We start from the raw sequence: 24,986 nt of genomic DNA on the forward strand, positions 1-24,986 counted from the left end.
ACACACACACACACACACACACACACACACACACACACACACACACATATATAGCTTGCTTGCCAGTATCCCTACAGCTCAGCCTGATGTTGTATGCTAGACTCCTATATGGGGAAGAATTTATGGAAGATTGTCTTGAAGGATAAGCAGTCCATGCTTTCCTCTGGAAACACTTAAGCTACTCTTGTATCATTCTGATCAAACAGGTTTTGTATCTGCACAACTGTCTCAATCCCTCCAAACTGCCTTCATATAGTAACATCAAAATAGCCAATTAACATATTTGTGGGAATATTATTAAAGACTTTGCCCAATACATGAATGGAATGAATCGTATCTAAAGCCCCAACATGAAAAGTTTGTTTAAAAGTAATCAGTTCTAGTAAAAGGTCTGTTTTTCCATGAGGAATCAGTTTGTTTCTTTCTTCCCCTAAAGGAGAACTGTATAACTTAATTCATTTCCTTCCTTGCCTCCACTGACTGTAAGTAGAACCAAATCTAAGGCAAAACAACATGGTCTGCACATGTGTATTTTTCTTTCCCTTATCTTAACCTTTACTTATTACTTGCATTATCAGTATTTTATTGTAGGGCCTCGGGGTTTTTTTGAAATGAGTTTGGGTGTAGAAGTTTTACAAATGGACATGAGTATGTGAAGATGGTTAAGTGTACACTTTCAAAAAATTTGGTAAAGGAGGTGATAAATGAGATGGCTTGAGGGGAAAGCAGAGTCTAGGAAAGGCTTGTTTGTAGGGTCACTAGAGAATGGAAGACGACAACTTGCACTACAGCTAATGGAAAGAAACCAACAGAAAGATGAAATGAGCCTTCACAAGATGGAGGATAACTGATGGAGTCAGGTCCTTATTGATGGAGCCAAGAGAATGTCTCATGAAGAATCTAGATGGAATCATTGGGAAATATGGCTCACTGCCCCTACACTGTGGCTGTTAAATACAGCTATGGGAAAATCAAAGCACCTCAAAAATAAAAATGTGCAACAGCACCAAATTGTTGGGAATTTTTGCCAGTGGCTCATCTTTAAGATTATGGTAATGGCCTGCTTGAGATGTTGTTCCATTACCTTAATTAATGGAGTCCTCCCAAAAAAAAATCCAAAAAGGTAAGCAGTTATGTCATTGCAAATAACACTTGATATTGGAACAAGGAACCTTAAAGAAAATAAGAAAAAAATCTGTATGATTACGTGGCAAACACTTATACAGGTTATGACTCATAATGAACCAATGCAATAACCCTTTGGACTATACTGCAGCTTCATCCAGAACATAACATTTGCCAAAACATTAGTAGAAATGATAAATATCAAGTAAATTTGCCCAGATCTGTTTAATGCAATTCAGCAGAGCAAAATCTATAAATAAACCAACATACCAGGAGAATATTGCTAAGGAAAATATGAAATAATCAATTTAATTTTAATATTAAGCAATCCATTTCTATAGCTATGGACTTTCAAATTTCAGTTTTATGAGGAACAAGTTATAATAGCACAAAAAAAATTTTTTAAAAAAAGCAGCCTTTCAAAATGGAAATTAGTCATTTGTTTAGACACAATATAATCTCATAAATTTATACCAAGCTCTTAATACAAATCCTTTCTCAGGAAGAACTATCAATTTTAATTCTACCTTAGCCTATAGTTCCATTAAACCCTACTAATTGTACAGAACCTACTAATTTCAGTAACTGCCCCCTATCAATTAGAAGTTTGCATATGGAAGACAATCTTAAAATGATTCTGTTTTACACACACACACACACACAACCTTGGTATAAAAAACCCAAACATGAAGCTGTGAAGGGTTTTATCTTGACAAAACCTATCAACTATAAAAGATTTTAATTAATGGGTTTAAAAAGAATGTGGGGATAATATGGTCAGATTTCTTAAATCGTTTTTCTCCACTCTGATTTTTAACTAATAATTTTTATAATTTCAAACTAATAAAAATGCTTTTTGAATCTTCAGGTCACTGCTACACAGCAAGTAATTCCATCTGAAATCTGGACACCCACCCTTATATACAGGCAGAGTAGAACCTACCCAACTTTCACCCAGAGAAAATACATTGGCAGCACACTGTTTGCTAAGAAGCAAACTTTCATTTCTTTTGCATTCCACAAAAATAATATACTCTTTTTAAAGTCTATGTATGCTTTGTAAACAGCCACATTAAGGTGTAGTTAACACCTGAAAATGTAATTAATTTTGGGAGCTTTTATGAGGACTTCCTGCATTTTATTTGCAACCCAAAAAAGAAGGGTTTTCAAGTTGTTAACAAAGCGTTTGTCTTCAGTTGTCAAATAGTAAGCAAAACTCAGTAAGGTATTTTAGTGAAAGAGAGCAACAATAAAGAGTACATTTTAGCAGAAATCTACAAGACACTGTCCAATGTGAAAGAGCTTTAAAAAGGCTAGGACACAAATACAAAGCAGCATAATGCTGTCCCCTTACCATATCATGCCTTCAAACAGATTTTGGATGACAAGATGTGACTGAGTAACTGTTATCAGTAAAGTGACATGAGTCCATGCGAACTGTTAATAGCCCAACAACACAACAATTAGTGAACACAGCTGATCAGGGCAGCCCTGGAGCAAAATAGCAATTTTGAAACATAAATTTCTAGCATGACTTTTGGTCAAATTTTGTAAGATAGGGATTGTAAAAATAAATGCTGTTAGTAAATTATAGTCATTTTGGTGCCTACTGGAACCTTAAAACCACGAAGACATTTAACAAAGTAATCTTAATTTATACACAAATGGAATGCTAACAATACTGAGAAACACTACTGAATTTAAAAACATATACAAAATATACAATACTCTTGAATCATTAGATTAAAATGATAATGAGAAATTTATGGTGTTGTTACAGCACTTAGAGAGGAACATTTTACTCTGGCTGCATTCTGCATTAAAAATGTGAAAAGCTTTTCTTTTGGAGTTCATTCTGGTAACTTTTTCCCATAAAGAGTTATTTCTGTCTTCAAATAATTCAAACCATCAGGGACCAGTTACCCTTAAACACCAGCTTTCCATACCTGAAAGCTGGCCTTTAAAGTACACTATTCAACGACAGTATTCAATTTCAGAATCTCAAACTTGTGTGTTTCGTCAAGTCCACCTAGACCGAGAGATGCCACTTTAATCATTCTTTTAGCATCACCAGTATGAGTAGAATGTGAAAAACAAAAACAAAACTTAATGTTTCTATATATTTGTCTCATAATTTTGACTGGAATTTGTACAATGTTCAACATTCTTAATATTTGGATTTATTCATAATAAACCTATTTCCCATTTTGGCAAATAATATATTAGTTTTTTGTTTTATTTTTATCTGCATAAAAGGTCAAATTCTCTTTTATCTTGGTTGCTTCAAAATGCATAAATGATTTTTTTCCAATAGGCACCATTTATATTTTCATAGGAGATTCTATTATCTCTAACTTGTCTTGATGGTTTCTAGATTTTCACGGATAATTTTACTCTCCTCTTAGGATCCCGAAAAATCAGAAATGTAAAGAAATACTACAGTTTCCCAGTGATGATGCTCAGCAGAATGTCTCAGTGGAGAAAAGCAAAGCATAAAAATAGTAAATATACCCAAATACAAAATAAGCCTTACTAATACATGAATTCACAGAATTAAATACTATATTTTCCATTTTATAATCTTATAATTAGCTACCTTTTAAGAAAATAAGAAAAGTTCATCATACACAGTGATAAATTTCATAAAATACTCAACACAGTTCAGTGATAAACTGCATAAAACACCTTAGGGCAAAAAGAATTATGCAATTAACTGTGTGACTAACCATAGCTACCAAGAAAATGTATGTTCTGTTCTCTCTATGCTCAGGCTAAGGACAAATAATTATAGTTACTTTCCATGGAAAAGTATGGTAGATACTTTGAAAACAGTTAAAATTTTTAAATCTTCAAAAATTGTACAACTTAAACCTTTTGTATTTAATAGTCATCCAAAATTGAAATATCCCTCATATTTAGGCAAAACATCAACTAGCAGAGTAGATCTTCTCACTATAGAAAAAAAATAAGGATAAGCACGTTTTTATTATACTAGTTATGGTTAATACAGACCATATAAAACTGCAGACGATAATGTTTCTTCACCAAACTCAGCACAAACATGCAGAAACCTGTTTCAGAACAAAAAACATGTGCTTGTTGTGCAATTTGTTATAAAATATAAGATTCACTGAGCTCAAAGAAGCCAATTTTCGGTACCACTTCCATGTATACTCTAGCATTTACTCACAGGCCACCTCTCCTACTCACAATAAGCATTTTAAATAAAAGTTTCTTGAGTGAAATAATCTTGTATTCTCCAAAATGCCTAATATAGTCCATGGTATAAATTCAATAAACATCCCCTGCATTAATTAAGTGAATTAGTCCCTCGCAAATATGTGGACATAGAAAAACAGATCCTGAATTTCAGTTGAATGAAAGTTATTTGATAAGAGAGAAACAAAAAGTTACCTAAAAGGGAAAATCTTAAGACTATCAGCTGATTTTTCAGCAGGAACTTTGCAGGTCAGAATGGAGTGGCATGCCATAATCAAAGTGCTGGAAGGAAAAAACCTACAGCCAAGAATACTCTATCTGGCAAGGTAATCATTTAAATTTGAAGGAAAGATAAAGAGTTTCCTAGACAAACAAAAGATAAAGGAGTCTTATAAGAAGAGTTATAACAGGACTTCCTTAAGTAGAAAATAAATGGCCGTAAGTAGACATAAGAAAATTATGAATAAAAGATGTGGGGCACCTGGGAGGCTCAGTCAGTTAAGCCTCGGACTCTTGATTTTGGCTCAGGTCATGATCTCAGGGTTGTGAGATCAAGCCCCACATGAGGCTCCACGCTGGGTGTGGAGTCTGCCTAAGACTCTCTCTCTCCTTCTCCCTTTGCCCCTCCCCCTGCTCATATTCTCTCTCTCTCTCAAATAAATAAATAAATCTTAAAAAACAACAAAAAAAAGGATGTACGGTGCCTGGGTGGCTCAGTCGGTTAAGTGTCTGCCTTCAGTTCAGGTCATGATCCCAGGGTCCTGGAATCAAGCCCTGCCTTGGTCTCCCTGCTCAGCGGGGAGTCTGCTTCTCCTTCTGCCCCTCCCCCCACCCCTGCTCTCTCACGCATACACTCTCTCTGTCAAATAAACAAAACCTTTTAAAAAAAAGATGTAAAATATGATCACATATACATGAAACATGGGGGCGGGAATAAAAAAAGGGGGCAGGGAGGAAAAAGAAAAGTTTTTCTTTTTTTTTTCTAAATAAGAATGTGTTTGATCTTAAATAACCATTAAATTAATGTAGAATGCTATTTACTTAGGAATGTCATATATGAATCTCATGGTAACCACAAACCTAAAACCTGTAATAGATACACAAAAAATAAAAAGAGAGAACACCAAACAAAAGACTATAGAAACTCATCAATGACAAAGAAAGAGTGCAGGAGAAGAAGGAACAGAGAAGAACTACAGCAACAAAAGATAAAGGAGTCTTACAAGAACAGTTAACAGGACTTCCTTAAGTAGAAAATAAATGGCTATAAGTAGACATAAGACAAAACCAATCAGGAAATAAACAACAAAATGGCAATATTTATCAATAATTACTTTAAATGTAAATGGCCTAAATGCTCCAATTGAAAGACCTACCATGGCAGAATGGATAAAGAAACAAGACCCATTCACCTGCTGCTTACAAGAGACTCACTTCAGATCTAAAGACACAGACTGAAAGCAAAGAGATGATAATGCATTTACCATGGATATGGAAGTGGTGGTGGGGGGGGAAGCAGGGTAGCAATACTTACATCAGACAAAGTAGACTTTAAAATAAAGACTGTAATGAGAGATAAAGAAGGGCTTTACATAATGATGAAGGGGTCACTCCAACAAGAAGATATAACAATTGTAAACTATACACCCAACACTAGAGCACCTAAATGCAGAAAGCAAATAATAATGGGCATAAGGGAAAAACTGATGGTAATACAATAATATTAGAGGAGTTTAACATACCACTTATACATCAATGGATAGATCACCTAGGCAGAAAGTCAACAAAAGAAACAGTGTCTTTGAATGACACATGGGACCAGATGGACATAACAGATACATACAGAATATTGCATCTAAAAACAGCAGAATAGGGGTGCCTGACTGGGTCAGTTGGTAGAGCATGTGACTCTTAATCTCAGGGTTGTGAGTTCAAGCCCCACACTGGGTGTAGAGATTATAAATAAACACACTTCTAAAAATAAATAAATAATAAAAAAATAATAACAATACACATTCAAGTGCACATGGAACACTCTCCAGAAGAGATCACATATTAGGCCACAAAACAAGCCTCAATAAATTTAAGACTGAAATCATACCATGTATCTTTTCCAATCACAATGGTATGAAACTAGAAATAAATCACAAGGAAAAAAATGGAAACAACACAAACACATGGAGGCTAAACAATATGATCCTAACAACTAATGGGCCGAAATAAATAAAAAAAACAACAACAACATTGAGACAAATGAAAATGAAAACACAATATCTAAAATCTTTGGAACACAGTGAAATCAGTTCTAAGAAGAAAATACATAGTGCTACAGGCCTCCCTCAAGAAAGAAGAGCTCAAATAAATAACCTAACCTTACATCTCAAGGAACTAGAAAAAGAACAAGCAAAACCCAAGGTTAGTAGGAAAAAAAAAGGAAATAATAAAGATCAGGGCAGAAATAAATAACACAGACACTGAAAAACACAGTAGAAAAAAAAAATCAATGAAATGAAGAGCTGGTTCTTTGAAAAGATAAACAAAATTGATAAATCCTTAGCCAGACTCATCAAGAAAAAAGACCCAAATAAGATCAGAAATAAGAGAGCAATAAAAACTAAAACCACAGAAATACAAAGGATTACAAGAGACTACCATGAAAAATTATATGCCAACAAATTGAGCAATCTAGAAGAAATGGATAAATTTCTAAAAATATACAATCTTCTAAAATTAAATCAGGAAGAAATAGAAAATCTGAAGAAACTGATTACAAGTAAAGAAATTGAATCACTAATCAAAAACCACCAAAAAATTAAAGTCTTGGACTAGATGGATTCACAGGTCAATTCTACCAAACATTCAGAAAATAATTAATACTTATTCTCCTCAAACTATTCCAAAATAATAGAAGGAAAACTTCCAAATATATTCTACAAAGCCAGCATTACTCTGATACTAAAACCAGACAAAGATACCACAAAAAAAACAAAACCTACAGGCTAATATTCCTGAACTTGGATGCAAAAATCCTCAACAAAAGATTAGCAAACCATGGACAACAATACACTAAAAACATCATTCACGAGGATCAAGTGGGATTTATTCCATAAATGCAAGCATGATTCAATATCCACAAATCAATGTGATACACCATCAACAAAATGAAGTATAAAAATCATATGATCATCTCAAAAGTTGCAAAGCATTTGACAAAATCCAACATCCATTCATGATAAAAAAAACTCTCAACTAAGTGAGGTTAGACTATGTATATATACACATACATACTTATACACACACACACACACACACACAAAACCCACAGCTAATAATATACTCAGCAATGAAAAACTAAGAGCCTTTCCTCTAAGATTAAGAACACGACAAGGATATCTACTCTCCCCACTTTTATCAACATAGTATTGGAAGTCCAAGCCACAGCAATCAGACAAGAAAAAGAAATAAAAGGCATCCATATTGATAAAAGTTAAACTGATGAGGAGGATACATAGAAAATCCTAAAGACTCCACTAAAAAACTACTAGATGTTATAAATGAATTCAGTAAAGTTTCAGGATACAAAATTAATACCTAGAAATCAATAGTGTTTCTACACACTAATAATGAGGTAGCAGAAAGAGAAATTAAGAAACCAACACCATTTATAATTGCACCAGAAAGAATACCTAGGAATAGACTTAACCAAAGAGGTGAAAGACCTGGACTCTGAAAACTATAGAACATTAATGAAAAAAAATTGAAGATGACACAAATAAATGGAAAGATATTCCATGCTCATGGATCATGATAATATTGTTAAAATGTCCATATTACCCAAAGCAATCTACAGATTCAATGCAATGCCTATCAAAATACCCACAGCATTTTTCACAGAACTAGAACAAATAATTTGTATGGAATCTCAAAAGATCCCAAATAGCCAAAGCAAGGCAGGGAGGAAAAAGCTGGAGATATCACACTCCTAGGTTCCAGGATATACTACAAAACTGTAGTAATCAAAACAGTATAATACAGACACAAAAAGACACATAGATCAATGGAACAGAATACAGACCCCATAAATAAACCCATGATTAATGGTTAATTAATCTATGACAAAGGAGGCAAGAATATAAAATGGGAAAAAGACAGTCTCTTCAATAAATGGTGCTGGAAAAACTGGACAGCTACATGCAAAAGAAACTGGACCACTTAACACCATACACAAAAATAAACTCAAAATGGATTTAAGACTTAAATGTGAGACCTGAAACCATAAAAATCCTAGAAGAGAGCACAGGCAGTAATTTCTCTGACATCAGCCACATCAACATTTTTCTAGATGTGTCTCCTAAGGCAAACAAAAATAAATTATTGAGACTACCTCAAAATTAAAAGCTTTTGTACAGCAAAGGAAACCATTAACAAAACAAAAGGCAATCTACTAAATGGGAGAAGACATTTGCAAATCATATACCCAATAAAGGATGAATATCCAAAATACATAAAGAACTTCTATAACTCAACACCAAAAAAAAAAATCTAATTTAAAAATGGGCAGAGGACCTGAATACACATTTTTCCAAAGAAGACATACAGACGGTAAGCATGAAAAGATGCTCAACATCACTAATCATCAGGGAAATGGAGGAAACAGTTGACAAAACCAAAAGACAACTGACAGAATGGGAGAAGATATTTGCAAATGACATATCAGATAAAGGGCTAGTATCCAAAATCTATAAAGAACTTATCAAACGCAACACCTAAAGAACACATAATCCACTCAAGAAATGGGCAGAAGACATGAACAGACATTTCTCCAAAGAAGACATCCAAATGGCCAACAGACACATGAAAAAGTGCTCAACATCACTCGACATCAGGGAAATATAAATCAAAACCTCAATGAGATACCACCTCACGCCAGTCAGAATGGCTAAAATGAACAAGTCAGGAAACGACAGATGTTGGCAAGGATGTGGAGAAAGGGGAACCCTCCTACACTGTTGGTGGGAATACGAGCTGATACAGCCACTCTGGAAAACAGCATGGAGGTTCCTCAAAAAGTTAAAAATAGAGCTACCCTATGACCCAGCAATTGCACTACTGGGTATTTACCCCAAAGACACAGATGTAGTGAAAAGAAGGACCATATGCACCCCAATGTTCATAGCAGCAATGTCCACAATAGCCAAACTATGGAAAGGGCCCAGATGTCCATCAACAGATGAATGGATAAAGAAGATGTGGTATATATATACAATGGACTACTACTTAGCCATCAAAAAAATGAAATCTTGCCATTTTCAACAACGTGGATGGAACTAGAGGGTATTATGCTAAGTGAAATAAGTCAATCAGAGAAAGACAATTATCATATGATCTCACTGGTATGTGGAATTTAAGAAACAAAAGGATCATAGGGCAAGAGAGGAAAAAATAAAACAAGACGAAATCAGAGAAGGAGACAAACCATAAGAGACTCTTAATCACAGGAAACAAACTGAGGGTTGCTGGAGGGGAGTGGGACTGGAGGATGGGGTAACTGGGTGATGGACATTAAGGAGAGCATGTGATGTAATGAGCACTGGGTATTATATAACACTGATGAATCACTGACCTCTACATCTGAAACCAATAATACATTATATGTTAACTAATTAAATTTAAATATTAAAAAATCAAGAAAATGGATATCAAAACCATAATGAGATATCACCTCATACCCATTAAATGGCCAAAATTAAAAAGACAAGAAATAACAAGTGTTGGCAAGGATGCAGAGAAAAAGGAACCCTCATATGCTGTTAATAAGAATATAAATTGTTGGGTGCCTGGGTGGCTCAGTTGGTTAAGCGACTGCCTTTGGCTCAGGTCATGATCCTGGAGTCCCGGGATCGAGTCCTGCATCAGGCTCCCTGCTCGGCGGGGAGTCTGCTTCTCCCTCTGACCCTCCTCCCTCTCATGCTCTCTGTCTCTCACTCTCTGTCTCTCACATAAATAAATAAAATCTTTAAAAAAAAAAAAGAATATAAATTGTTACAACCACTGTGGAAAACAGTATGTAGGTTCCTCAAAAAATTAAAAATAGAAACACCGTATGAATCAGTAATTCCACTCCTGGGTATCTACCCAAACAAAGACAACTAATTTGAAAAGATACATGTACCCTATCTTTATTGCAGCATTATTTACAACAGCCAAGATATGGAAGGAACCTAAGTGTCCATCAAGAGACAAATGGATTAGGAAGATGTATGTATCTGCAATGGAATATTACTCAGCCATAAAAAATGCTGAGATCTTGCCATTTACAACAACATGGATGGACCTAGAGTATTATGCTAAGTGAAATAAGTTAGACTGAGGAAGACATATACCATATGATTTCACTCATACGTGGAATCTAAAACCAAAAAACAAAAACAAAAAACAGAACCAGACCAATAAACACAGAATATATTGACAGTTGACAGAAGGGAGGTGGTGGGAGAATGGGCAAAATGGGTGAAGGGGAGTGGGAGATACAGGCTTTCAGTTATGGAATGAGTAAGTCACTGGAATAAAAGGCCAAGCATAAGAAATATAGTCAATGATACTGTAATAGCAATGTACAGGGACAGATGATAGCTACAATTGTGGTGAACACAGCATAATGTATAAACTTGTCAAATCACTATGTTGTACACCTGAAACTAATATAATATTGTGTGTCAACTACATTAAAAAAACACAAAGTGTCATCATGGGAAAAAAAACTTATTTGCTACATCAATCCATCAAGTGTATGAACAAAATGTTTCAATCTCTACATAATACAAAAATTAATAATAATTATATGGCAGCTAACATCTAGTGAACACTTATTATGTTCCAGGCTCTCATCCAAGCATTTTACAAACATCAACTCATTTAATGCTTCCAACATCCCATTATCTTCATTTTACAGATGAAGAAACATGCACAAAGGACTTTATTAATTGACTGAAAAATAAGGCCTAGAAAACAGTTAAACCCTCAGTTCCTATTGACTCTCAAGAGTCATGTGGTTCCATAAACCATTATTAGTAAGATTCAGGTTAAGAATGATTTGAAATTTCTCAGAACCATATTATAATAATTGTAGTAAAATACAATACTCTTAATAATTTAAAGATTTACAAACAGCAAAAGTTTGTGTTTTGTGTTTATGTTTATATCCCACAAATTTATTACAATGACATTTTACTAAATAAAAATTCTACCTAATTGAAGTTTAATAATCATATACAAAAATAATGGGAGGCAATGGGAAGCACTTTTTGCCCAATATATCAGTAAACTTCTAAACAGAAATATTCTTTTACAGAGGTAGATATTGGAAATGCATAAACTAAGCTTAATTTCAGATAAAGAGGCATCCATCCATTCTGTTTTGCAATATCGTTACAGTGAGTTCTCCAAGATAGAAAATGAACTGTCGGGTAATCTATCCCATATGAAATAAATACTATATTTCATATATATAAGTAATATTTACCAAGGCAATTCTACCCACCAGAGTAAGCACAGTTGATACTACTCTGACCAGAGCAAAGACTCAACCAGCAGCTTCCTTGAGCTATTTTTTGAAGGCTAATTGGAAATGTCAGTGGAAAGGATAATGACAAAAGAAGAGAATACATACTGGCTCCCAGACCCTATCTCACCTCCTATTTGTCACCTACAGAGTAATCTGACTGATCTGCAAAAGAAATATGGGACCATTTTCAAACGGAAGCACAACTGAAAGCCATACGCCACTTTCTTGAGACAAAGAAAGAACCTGGGAGGGGGTAGAGAATAAAACATGAAATGCATGGCTTTGAAGTCACCACTAGCATAAAAAACCTCTTTAAAAATTATTGCTTTTAAAAGGTTTTTATTCTATAGCAGGTAGACTTATTTTGTGGCTCAAAGAATAATGTAAATTCTGTGTTTTATGCCACTGGTTCATAGTCAGAGGCAAATATAAACTGGACTTAGTGCAGAGGCTAATGGGGTAAGAGCTAAGCAGAGACAAGACAGATGCCTTCCATCCAAATGGACTCTCAGGCTCTCCCAGCACAACCTTGGGAACTTCTCAACATCATTAGCTGTGAATTATCTCCTCACAAATACTGCTTTCACATGTATGGTTTTCTCATTTTTGAAATCATATAATACCATTCACCCTTAAGCATTTCTTCAAACAAAAATGACCAGCAGAATTATTCAGTATTTTACTAATGGTGATTTTATCCAGGACAATCTTGGCTACTTACTTTTACCTGATCCAATTTTACTGTTAAATCACCAGTAACATGCAGCTTTTTGGGGTGCTTTAATAAAGGACAGAATTGTCTGACCCCCAGATACATTAAGATAATACAATTTTCTGAATTGGGGAAGGGCATAAAGTGTTTTCCTAGAATACCTAAGGAATATTATTTTTAAAGAAAAACAATCTGAAAAACACACAAATTTACTTTTTCATTCACAACCATGTAGCTATGTGTATATTTTATGTTTCAGTGTGTAAAAATACATTATACTATATTTCAACAAATCTATGAAAAGAATAACTTTGTTCATTTGGATCCATAGCTTACTTTTTTCCTAATTAACAAAGAATCTCTGTATGGTTACATTTCCAATTAAAAATGGGATTTCCTAAGTATTATAAATAAAAGTATTCACGGAAAAAGTTTCCTAACATACAGTTTTTAATATGTAACTACGTCTAGTTGCTATTACTGATCACCATTTATGTACACAGCCCTGCGCCTGGTGCTGTCATACAAAGATGCATACGTCCTGTTGTCTAGAATATCAAAGAATTCCCAGGGAGTTCAGGAGATCCAGTTACCCAAAGGACTAAAGAGAGGCATATTCAAAAAGAAAAAATGAATGAGATTTCTAAAGGAGTCAGGAGAAGTAAAGGAGAAAGAAGACATTCAAAAGTCCAAAAGATGGGATAGAGGGAATTTCAGAAAAATGGACAATCAAAAAATATTTATTGTGTAAAGATACACCAGATACAAAAAAATGAGTATGACAGGCATTCTCATTCAAGGAGCTCAAAATCTAGTCGAAGAGACAGAAAGCATAAATTAATGAAGTTGTTTTTAAAATTTACTATTGGTGATTAACTAATTCAATAAATACATGTAGTCCTTAATTCAAGAAACAGACATTAAGGTGGACCCAGGATTAAATTCTGAAGCTTAATGACTCTTCCTTGATCTTTCATGTGGTTATATGTTTCCAAACATTTCAAATATCATGTTAAGTAAATTCAGACACACACTGCATTATGTGGCCCCTACTGAGACACTAGACTACGACAGAGTTGTTTTAAAAAAGTTTTAAGTGAATCTGCATTGTAGAAATTGTCACACAAACCAACCATTAGCTGAGATAAAGAAAAGTTTTCTATTAATCTACATGTTGAGTTTTTTTTTAAGATTTTATTTATTTATTTGAGAGCGAGTGAGAGAGAGAGAGCATGAGCAGTGGGGAGAGGCAGAGGGAGAGGGAGAAGCAGACTCCCCGCTGAGCAGGGAGCCCAACGTGGGGCTCGATCCCAAGACCCTGAGATCATGACTTGAGCCGAAGGCAGACGCTTAACCGACTGAGCCACCCAGGCGTCCCTATATGGTGAGTTTAAAGTCTAGAACAACACTGGCACAGTGCACAGATTCTAATCATCTTTTAAGATTTTATTTATTTGAGAGAGAGCTAGAGTGAGAACAAGCACGGGGAGCAGCAGAGGGAAGGGAGAAGCAGGCTTCCCACTGAGCGGGGAGCCCGATGCAGGACTCAATCCCAGGACCCTGGGATCATGACCTGAGCCGAAGGCAGACACCTAAACAACTGAGCCACCCAGGTGCCCCTCTAACAGTCTTTACTCCAAAACTGTAAGTGGTTCTGGAGGTAGAGTCTTCTGTGAACAGTTATTTGTGACATCTTTCTAAAGATTTCATCAATATCCTTTGAGATAATATCCAGGATGTTTGGAGAAAAAATTCTTAATTATGCCTTAATTTTAGCTAAATTTAATTTTATATATCCATTGATTTTCTCAAATTCAAAGTATTCAAGTCATACCTTCTCCTTAAGGGTTTTTATTTTTTATTCTTTTTAAAGATTTTATTTTTTTGTCAGAGAGAGAGAGCACGAGCAGGGGAAGCGGCAGGCAGAAGGAGCAGCAGACTCCCCTCTGGGAGCAGAGAGCCCAATGTAGGACTCAATCCCAAGACCCTGAGATCATGACCTAAGCCAAAGGCAGACACTTAACTGACTGAGCCACCCAGGTGTCCCACCTTAAGGGTTTTTTTAAAAATCAAAATAGCCATGCATACATACAAGCAAAAAAAAAAAAAACTAAACTAAAAACAACATGCATATCACTAGTCGATTAAAGAGATGTTAAGGTGATGATATTAAAAGTCAAAGATCTTGGGGCGCCTGGGAGAAGCCCACTTCTCCCTCTCCCACTCCCCCTGTTTGTGTTCCTGCTCTTGCTGTCAAATAAATAAATAAAACCTTAAAAAAAAAAAAGAATCAAACATTTTAAGCTTATTCACTCAACACTACTCATTTGTAATCACATGACTGCTCTGGTTCCTAAAGAGCCTCAAATCCAAATCACGAAGATCTTTTAAAATATATCTAGACTAGTGCTCACTTCAGCAGCACATATAAAAATATATCTAGACTCTAGAGAAAATGTTTGCCTTATTAATAACTTTCAGTCTCACTGATTTTCTCTTTGCTATCAGCCAAATTCGTTTTACAACAAAATTATCTAAATATCAGAATGACTTTCTGGGTCTTTGTCAGTGAGTCGTTCTGTATGATATTAGTCAAGTCATTTAGTCTCATGGGCCATGGTGAGGGGGTCAGACCTGGAGATACCTGCATTCTATTTTAATAAAATTCTGTATCAATGAAATAGCTTGGGCCGTCTCTGCTGTTTAAATCTGCTAAGACCTATACCTTCCAAAGTCATTTGACTGCTGCAGAACTAAAATTCTGAAAGGACTTTTTGGATATTGTTTTACAAAAAGAATTCCAAAGATTTTTCACAGCAGAATCTGACACGCTTCTCAAGATGTGGCTCCTGGCCCCCCCTTTGCAGCCTTCAGTGCCTGCTCCCGGCCCTGAACATGCAGTCCTTTCTCATTTCCAAGCTTTGCACAGCTGCTTCCTCTGCCTGGAATGCTCTTTCCCACTATCCACCTAGCAAATGCCTGCTTGTTCTTTACTTTTGTGACACCTGCCATCTCTTCTCAAAGGCCTTCAATGGTCTCCTGCAGAGCTGAGTCCTCCTCACCCTTCATGCACTTACAGGTCCTTGTTCACATTTCAGCAGTGCACGAGGGGACTCAGTGTCCCACCAGTTTCAAGACCCCGGAAGGCATGCTATCAGCCTTGTTTCCCTCCCTGTCCTCAATACCATTCACGGTACCTAGCATTTGGAAAACACTCGTATGTTTGCTGAAAAAATGACTCTGATGACTTGCAATGAGCTTTTATGGTTCCAATAGCCTAAAATACTAAGTGGTAAGCTATTTCTATGACAGAAATTAGAAAAAAAAGAAGAAATATTGATTTTACTTTAGAAAAACAGAGTCGAAAAGTTTAGGGTATGATGCAAACAATTACTAAAAATTAGGGTATATATCACGTGTAAAATAAAACAAAGAAATAAATTCCATTGCCTTTACCCATTCAACAGGGAAGTTATTTTCAAATATTGGTTGTAGCAAACCCCAAAGGGAAAGTAAGAAAAGGAAATAGTAATCACCTTATTTTCTCACATTCTACCTCCAGTATTGCTGTATGCAAATCAATAAAGATGTAACTGCAGCTATGAAAAAATGAATTTAGATGTGTTGATATAAAACCATCCATAAACTGCATTAAGTGGGAAAAGAAAAACAGGTACAGAATAGTCTGTTCTCATTTGTATTAAAAAAAAATGAGGGTGGAGAGGATGTAAACACATAAGCTTGAATACTCAGAAACCTTCTGCAGTAGTAGTGGCAGGCCCTGGAGATTATAAATGAGGCTCTGAGGCAGGAGGGGGATTTCACTGAAAATTCCATTTTAGTCCAGATTTTTACTATGGGCATGTATTAGGTTTTTATCTTTCAAATCTAGTGAAAACAACAAAAAAAACACAACCCACCTAAGGACTCTTGAAGCACTTGGCTTTTGGCACACTCCCTGTTCAGAACCGAGCCCTGGTGCTCAAGGAGAGGCCAGATGTGCGTGTTCAGGTCAGCAGCCAGCACAGACTGCGGCCGTGAGCGAGCCACCTCGGACACCCAGCTCACTCAAGACCTAAACGACGAGCACCACCTCCATCTGACTGCAATCGTAAGAGAGGCACTAAGTTAGAGCTGCCCAGTGAAACCAAGCCAATCCGTGGGATCAGGAGAGAAACAGAATAAACTGTTTTAAGCCAAGGGAAAAATAGAAAAACTAGTTAAGGATTTCAGGGCCTTAAAATGCAGGTTGATCCCATGCATTTATTTCTATTCTGTCCTGACAGTCCACTAAATTAACATCAAATGAAATTAAGCTGAGGGGATGCCTGGCTGGCTCAGTCACTAGAGCATGTGACTCTTGATCTCGGGGTTGTGAGTTGAAGTCCCATGCTGGGTGTGGAGACTACTTGAAAAAAAAAGAAAGAAAGAAATTAAGGTGAAAACCCACAGAGCGAAGAAAACTGAAGAAATGTCAAGAAAAACAGAAGAGGCATGACTACAAAATTGCAAGCTGAAAACAGACAGGATAACTTTTAGCAGACCTGAGAAATCAGGGACTGATAGTATCTTCCAGAGAAAACTGAACAGAAAAGCCTCAGTGGAAGGCCAGGGTAGGGCCTAGACTCCTAGACTAGAGTACTAAGTAAAAGTCTACTAACAATAAGTGCAAGCTCTAGCCGAAGCAGTCAACTGTGAGAATATTTTTAGAAATGTATGAACATAAAACATTTACCTTCCAAGCACATTTCATAGGAAACTACTGGAGGCCATGCTTCAGCAAAATAAGGATGTCAACCCAGAAATTGGAAGATGCAGGATTCAAGAAATAAGGTGGCCAAATCAGGAGGATACTGAGGCACGGGGCTACGAGCAGACAGTCCAAATGTGACAGGACTACAGAGTTTCTAGGACAGAGGTCTCAAGGTAAAAAAAAGAAACTGATACACTGATATGTGTGAAAATTGGAAAAAACTACCAATACACATTGAATAGACCCAGAAGAGAAATTAAGGATTCCTACATGGAAATTTACAGATGTGGAAAGGAGAAGGTGAAGCAGTTACTAAGTTCAGGAAAAACAAAAAGTTGTGTAAGAAGAGAAATGCAATCAGAGATACTATTTGGTTCTCCAGGAAGTGATATTTTCAGCATCTGTTTAACAATGTCAACAACGACAATAACAAACTGTGGCAGGAAGTCAATAGGTAATGCCTAATATAAATTAAGAAATGGGCATATTACTTAGAAAAATGGGGGAAAAAATCTGTAAGTCGTGGGAGGCAGGTTGTTGTTTACATTGTCTTTTAAAACTGATTTTTTAAATGGACATACATTAATGCTACAAATGACTTACATTTTCATTAATCATAACTTTATTATTCAGCAATTATAAGAATGATCTTATGAAATAATGTAAAATGGTTGGGTTCAGCAGCAGAAGCCACTACAGGCAATTTCCTTGCTAATAATTGTTTTTAAAATTCAAAATACCAATAAAGTCTTGCCAGTCTATATATAAAGTGAGAAGGCACTGTATTCTTCTCTCTTGTAACAGTAAAGAATCCATCCCAAAATCTACTTTACATTTAACAATGCAAATCAAACCCTGTCGGTTTGATAAGTGTGGTAAACCACTCGAATCTACCAAGAAAAAAAAAAATGTCACAAATGTACTTTGATAAACACAGAATCAGAGCCAAGTGTTTTTCTCTCCAAATTTTAGCTGTTACCAGTCATCATTAATCTATCATCATGATTCTTCTACACTGATTCAAATTTAAAACTGAATGACTATCTAAAATGAGTAATTTCTTATGACCTTGAAAGAACAGAAATACCTTTCAGGATCTTTTCCCAAGAATGTATTTTCTTTAGATGCATTAGTAATAACTTTTAAAAATATAGTAACAGACTCAGAAAACTGGACTACACACACACGCAAAAAAAACCCTGAATGTAAAAAGAGGAAAACTCTTTAGAAAATATAGGTTCCTCCTACCCCCAAAAATGATTCTCTGAAAATTGCTATTATCATTTAAGATTGTGCTTCACTTTCTGACTTTCTAGATTCAGAAACAAAATCAAGACCAGGATCTGAAGAAGGCTTTATTAAAGCAGGAACACCATGAAGAACACAACAACTGAAAAAAATGACATACTTCTAGAGGACCTGATGTATTTCCCATACACTCTGTGTATTTCTAGTTTAATGAGAAATGGAAAAAAGTCACCTCTGTATTGTGTTCAGTTTCCAAAACTGTACTGAGAAGAATTTATTTATTGAAAAACTCTTAAGAGCTAAAGTAGTAACTACTAAGAGCTGAAGTAAAAACTCAAATAAAGTTCATATCCTCCTTTAAAATGAAAAACAGTGGGGGCACCTGGGTGGCTCAGTCAGTTAAGTGTCCGATTCTTGATTTCAGATTAGGTCATGATCTCAGGGTCATGAGGTCAAGCCCTGAGTTGGGCTCCATGCTCAGTGGGGAGTCTGCTTGAGATTCCCTCCCTCCCTCCTTCTCTGTCCCTCTCCCTGCTCTCTCTCTCCCTCTCTAAAATAAATAAATACAATCTTTAAAAATAAAATCATAAAAATAGATGATAAAGTATACTATAAACAGATATGTGTGTGTGTGTATATATATATATATATATAAATGTATATAAAGAATATATAATAAACCATGCCAGCAAAACTAAATACCCTGATAAATTCTATATGAACACTATTTCCTGGGTAGAAATAAAGCAATATATATGTAAAAATTTCTTTGTAAATTATACTTGGTTAACAACAAATCCATATATCTAAAAGTTTCTTTACTACAATTTCCAAAGAAAATTTTGAAATCTGTGGACTATTAAACAAGTAATGTACTTTTATTAGTCACATTAGGGAGTAATTGCTATTTAAAACCACAGTGAGAAAAACACCTTTATACATGGGACAAATAAAAAGAGAAGCTGGGTTAAAATGTAACAAATAAAGGATGTTATGAATTTAAATCATGTAAGCAAAAATAAACATGTAAAATATACTAGCTACGTATCAGTACTATTTTCCTTACCTGCCAGATAGAGGGCAAATGATATAAATCTATGGTAGCGAATGAGGAACTGAAGTTGCTCTTCTCTTTGAACAAATGTAGCAAAATAATCAGCTACAGTCTCTCCATAGAAGAAGTAGTTTACACACAGCAGAAAGTACCTATAATTTAAAAACAATTAGCTTTTTTATACTTGAAGCCTTTTTTCCCTCTCAAACTCAACAAAACTATTCTCTACATTTTGATGATGACACAAACATCATAAACCAAATTCAGTAGACAGGTTCAGGATATTCCATCAAAACATGTTTTTCTGCTTTTAAACTTAATTTCAAATATATCAGTCACCAAAAATTTACCAAATATAGCTCATGCCTCTACTTAGGTCAAAATCTTTTTCTTTTTGGGCGCCTGGGTGGCTCAGTTGGTTAAGCGACTGCCTTCGGCTCAGGTCATGATCCTGGAGTCCCGGGATCGAGTCCCGCATCGGGCTCCCTGCTCGGCAGGGAGTCTGCTTCTCCCTCTGACCCTCCCCCCTCTCATGTGCTCTCTCTCAAATAAATAAATAAAATCTTAAAAAAAAAAAATCTTTTTTTTTCTTTTTCTTTCTTTCTCTCTCTCTTTTTTTCTTTTCCTTAGGTCAAAGTCTAAGAGACAGATAATTGGGAAACAACGTAAAAAACACTACACATATACAAACACACACATTCTTTCTCTCACAGATACACACACACACACACATTCAGTACTGTTTATAATGAAAATTCACTCCCAACTACTCACAGCTCTAAAGCTTTTTAATAGTGGAGATCCTATGCCAAATTCCCACCTGCCCTAAGGAAGATCAACAGAGAAAGTAGGAAGAGGTAATTCAACCTCTGACCTCTCTCTGCACTGCCCTGTGCATATTGGTGTCTTTCTCCCTCTCCTGCATGTTCCAGATGGACTCCAGTGGCACAGTGATGCTTAAGAGGTAATGGTGGGGGGTGGGAGCAAGCAGCAGGTAAAAATCTCTAAGAGCAACTTTTTAAAACTGTGTAAATCACCTGTCCCTCCACCCAGCTCTGGTATGTCTTTTCCACCCAGGGAAGGGTTGAACCCATGACATTTTGCAGATGGCAGCTTGTGTGAGCAAGGAAAAAAGGCTGAGAAACACTGCCTCAGAGTTCCTCTGTGCCTCATCCTTTGAAGGGCAGCGTCCCAGGTGGCCAGGAGAGCAGAGGAGGAAAGGAGGGATCTCCCTTCTAGTTGTCATGAATGGAATCAGACCCCAGTGTTTTCAAAGTAGAGTATTCTCACTTCTATCAGCTGCATTACCATTTTCTATTCTCCTGTAATGGAAACTGTCTTTGACTCCTCCGTAAGGCTATCAAGGCCTACTCTAGCCCACCAACCCAAGTTTTTGCCCACTATTCTGCTCAGGAGAGCCAGGAATGTCTCTCCATCTGTTGCCTCCTCAGTCCCCTATCTAGAACCTGATGGGTGCAGCTTCACCAATGCGGAACACTTCTCTATCCAAAACTTGTCTTTATTTCAAGTGATAGTTTGTTTCTCACCTTCTCCATAAAGACTTCTACAATCACTGGAGCCCATCCCGACCTGCCTTTTTTCCCCCTACACTTAGAATCAATCAATCCTGCATGGTTTAGCAGTTAATTATTCTCCAACTGCTTACTCTACCTAACATTTCCCATAATTTTGCCCTTCATGAAAAAACCTGCTATAAGGAAAAATTAGCTATTACCAAAACCAAGAAACTATTTTTTGACCACTCTAAACCCCAAAGGTATACATTTGATTTCTTAAGACACTGGACCCTCTGGCTGATACTAATCAAATAACTATATTCAAAGGCATGGCCAGTTAGGTCAATTATGAACAATCATATTATATGTTTCCTGGTCAAGGTCTTGATAACTAAGAATTATACCTGAAAAGTTGTAAAAAAAACTTTAAATATTAAAATCACATGACTTTTTTTAAAACTAATTTTTACATGCATTTGTACCCACACAATATTTCATGGGCTGGTAACTGCCAGTGCTATTTACAAGGCTGCCTTACACAGCCCCCTCAGAGAGTCTTACTCTTCCCTCTGACTGCCCTCCATGCAGCACATCATGGGGCCCAGGGCCTGAACACAAGATCAAACCAGGAACAACAAAGGTGGAGTCATCTCTCCTCTCACTGCCCTACCCAGCCCCCAGGGCTGACAGGGAGGTGGGCCACGGAGGGTGGGAGGGAGACAGATACTCATCCTGGGCTTTCCTCCCCTTCAACAAACCACTGATCACTCAAGAGAAACAGAACAGAAAACCCACAACTATTTTCATATCTCATCTTTCACTTTTTGTAGAGATAATCTAATTTTGTGTGTGGTCTCAGGTCAACTGAGGAAAAATAAAGCAAAAGATCACACATATTTCTAACATTTTATAAAATGAAACTGTGTTAAAATTCTAATTATAAAGAATATAAAAATGTGCCCAATATAATGTTTTTATTTTTTTATTTTTTATTTTTTTATTTTTTATTTTTTATTTTTTTAAAAGATTTTATTTATTTATTTGAGAGAGAGAGAGAGCATGAGAGGGGGAGGGTCAGAGGGAGAAGCAGACTCCCCGCTGAGCAGGGAGCCCAATGCGGGACTCGATCCCGGGACTCCAGGATCATGACCTGAGCCGAAGGCAGTCACTTAACCAACTGAGCCACCCAGGCGCCCCATAATGTTTTTTTTTAAGAGGACAATAGTGTATATATGAGTATATACAGATATAAAGTATCTCTACAAAGACTGAAAGATGAGATATGAAAATAGTTGTGTTGGGATGGGAGACTTAAAGGTGATTTTCTTCTTTTCAAAATCCAATTGCATCCTTTTTATTTATCTTCCTCCAAAAATCAATCTATATGGTCAGTTGTGTGATACTGACTGATCAGGATGCTCCCTTTACAAACTCTAGAAAACAGTCATATTTTCATATCTGAAAGAGTTTTAAATTACTTACCAGCTTAATGTTCTAAACCATGGCAGGTCGTAAGAGCGATAGACTCTATAACCTATTGTGATAATTTCATGGAAGCATTTCACTTGGATGCCTAGAACCTGAAACCAAGAGAACACATTTACATACATCTCTTAGTGTTTACATTTGTGCTTCATCATTTAATATGCAGTTTGTTATCATATGTATTTTAAAAATCTTTAGCTTACCCATTTCTAATTATTCTAAATGTCGGTAGCAAAAATTGAATAGTCAATGCTTCTAAAATCAAGTGATATTTCAGAGGGGTAAGCAAATCAATGTTTTATCCAAAAAGTGAGAGCTCCTTCCTAGGGTAGGAGTGGGCACTGTAGCTTAAAGTTTGAGGGATACAGTCTGGTTGGTCACAGACTAGGCTTTATCCCTCGTTACTACTTCATTTCTTGAGTTCATCCTTCTTAAGATGGACGATCTTTTTGTACATTTTGTTTCTTTAGTTACCCTAGGAAAATGATTGAATGTGCAGGTTTGCTTACATATATTTAACCATACATCCTGACATGCTTTCCAAGGATAAAGATACTGTCAGAACAAATGATTAAAACATCTTTTCCCTGTCACCCAGCAGGGTTTGGGCATGATCTTTTCATTCTTCCAGCTGTGCCAACTCTCACATAGCCAGCTGCATATATCTCTCATCAATCCAAGTGGTGCTACATTGGCAAATTATAAAACAGCCTTCTACATTTGCAGCCACTTCAGCCAGTCAATTGATTCTATGCAGTTTCGTTTGCACAGTGTCCTATGTACATTCATAATAAATGGGTTAGGGGCGCCTGGGTGGCTCAGTGGGTTAAGCATCTGCCTTCGGCTCAGGTTATGATCCAGGAGTCCCGGGATGGAGCCCCACCTCGGGCTCCCTGCTCAGCAGGGAATCTACTTCTCTCTCTCCCTCTGGCCCTCCCACCCCCACTCGTGCTCTCTCTCTCTCTTGCTCTCTCTCAAATAAATAAAATCTTTTAAAAAAATGGGTTAATATTTATGAATCCTTTTTTGATGGTCTACTTAACAGTCCTTCAAAGTGTTGTATCCACCACCAACTTGAGTATAGGTAATCCCTGAGGATGTAGCATCATATTCAATGCTTGGCTTAAGTCAATTCCAAGACTCAAAGAGCAAGTGGCAAGTTGAACACTTATTACCATGAACCGAGAGATTAAAAAATCTTTGTGAATATAGCAGACTATTTCAACCTCTAGAGAGTATACCCAAGGGCTTGGTCTTGTATAGCTCTGGAGCTAAGAATGGATTTTATATTTTTAAAAAGTTAAAAACGAAACCCAAACATGATGTGACAGAGAAATATGTGGTTCCTTAAAGCCTAAAATATTTTTACCTGCTTCTTTACTTAAAAACCTTACCAAACTCTGCCCAAGAATATACTTTGGTATTTCTTTTTAAGCTCTCCACAAATTAGCTTTCCCAAAGCTACTGTTCAGGATATTCTTAAGTTGTATTTACATGTCCAATCACATACTTAAAGTAATTGTGTCCCCTCAGCCACATGATAAGAAAATATTAGGCCAAACTACTATAGTTTTCTTTAAGAAAAAGTCATTACTGCTTTATAACATAAGGACAAGAAATTCAAATAGTGTCTTTCAAATAAGCTTTGAATATGTCAAAAGTCATTTTTTAAAACAATCACAGAGGGGCACCTGGGTGGCTCAGTCGTTAAGCATCTGCCTTTGGCCCAGGTCATGGTTCCAGGGTCCTGGGATCGAGCCCCACATCCGGCTCCCTGCTCAGCAGGAAGCCTGCTTCTCCCTCTCCCACTCCCCCTGCTTGTGTTCCCTCTCTCGCTGTGTCTCTCTGTCAAATAAATAAATAAAATCTTAAAAATAAATAAATAAAACAATCACAGAATGGGGACAATGCTAGATGTTAAAATAAAATGGCAAAGCCATGCTATTTATAGAACCAAGGGCTTTTAAAATATCAGATGCACTGATGCAATTTCTATTTGCTAAATGAACACATTTGCTCAAGAACAACCATTAGCACTGTACATGGCATTTTACTGAGAGGGGGAAAACACTACTTTTAATAGCACACACATATATATTTATACGATTGTCAACTACAGTTTGCAAGTAGAATCAATATAGCGCTACTGGGAAAAGAGAAAACGAGGGATTCAAATCAACAGAGCTAAAATGCTTAAAATATATGTATATCTTCCAGGCTGGGTGATCACACAGAAACTGATATTCCAGGCCATCAATACTGGTAGCAATGCACATTGGTAGGACTCTGTTGGCCCAATAAATGTGTTA

At 36.3% G+C, this 24,986-nt stretch overlaps 1 protein-coding gene across 1 annotated transcript in view; it reads right to left on the reverse strand.

The window, feature by feature from the left end:
* Positions 1–24,986, reverse strand: part of CDS1 (CDP-diacylglycerol synthase 1) — a 66,012-nt gene that overhangs the window by 13,930 nt on the left and 27,096 nt on the right. Inside the window, exons 4-8 of the mRNA XM_021702344.2 lie at positions 22,675–22,772; positions 19,688–19,827; positions 4,138–4,196; positions 2,480–2,562; positions 1,085–1,172 (exon numbers count right to left, since the gene is read on the reverse strand). Coding sequence (XP_021558019.1) covers positions 1,085–1,172; positions 2,480–2,562; positions 4,138–4,196; positions 19,688–19,827; positions 22,675–22,772 — 468 coding nt within the window. The remainder of the gene's footprint in view (positions 1–1,084; positions 1,173–2,479; positions 2,563–4,137; positions 4,197–19,687; positions 19,828–22,674; positions 22,773–24,986) is intronic.

This window comes from Neomonachus schauinslandi, chromosome 2 (assembly GCF_002201575.2).
Source record: "Neomonachus schauinslandi chromosome 2, ASM220157v2, whole genome shotgun sequence".
Lineage (NCBI taxonomy): Eukaryota > Metazoa > Chordata > Mammalia > Carnivora > Phocidae > Neomonachus > Neomonachus schauinslandi.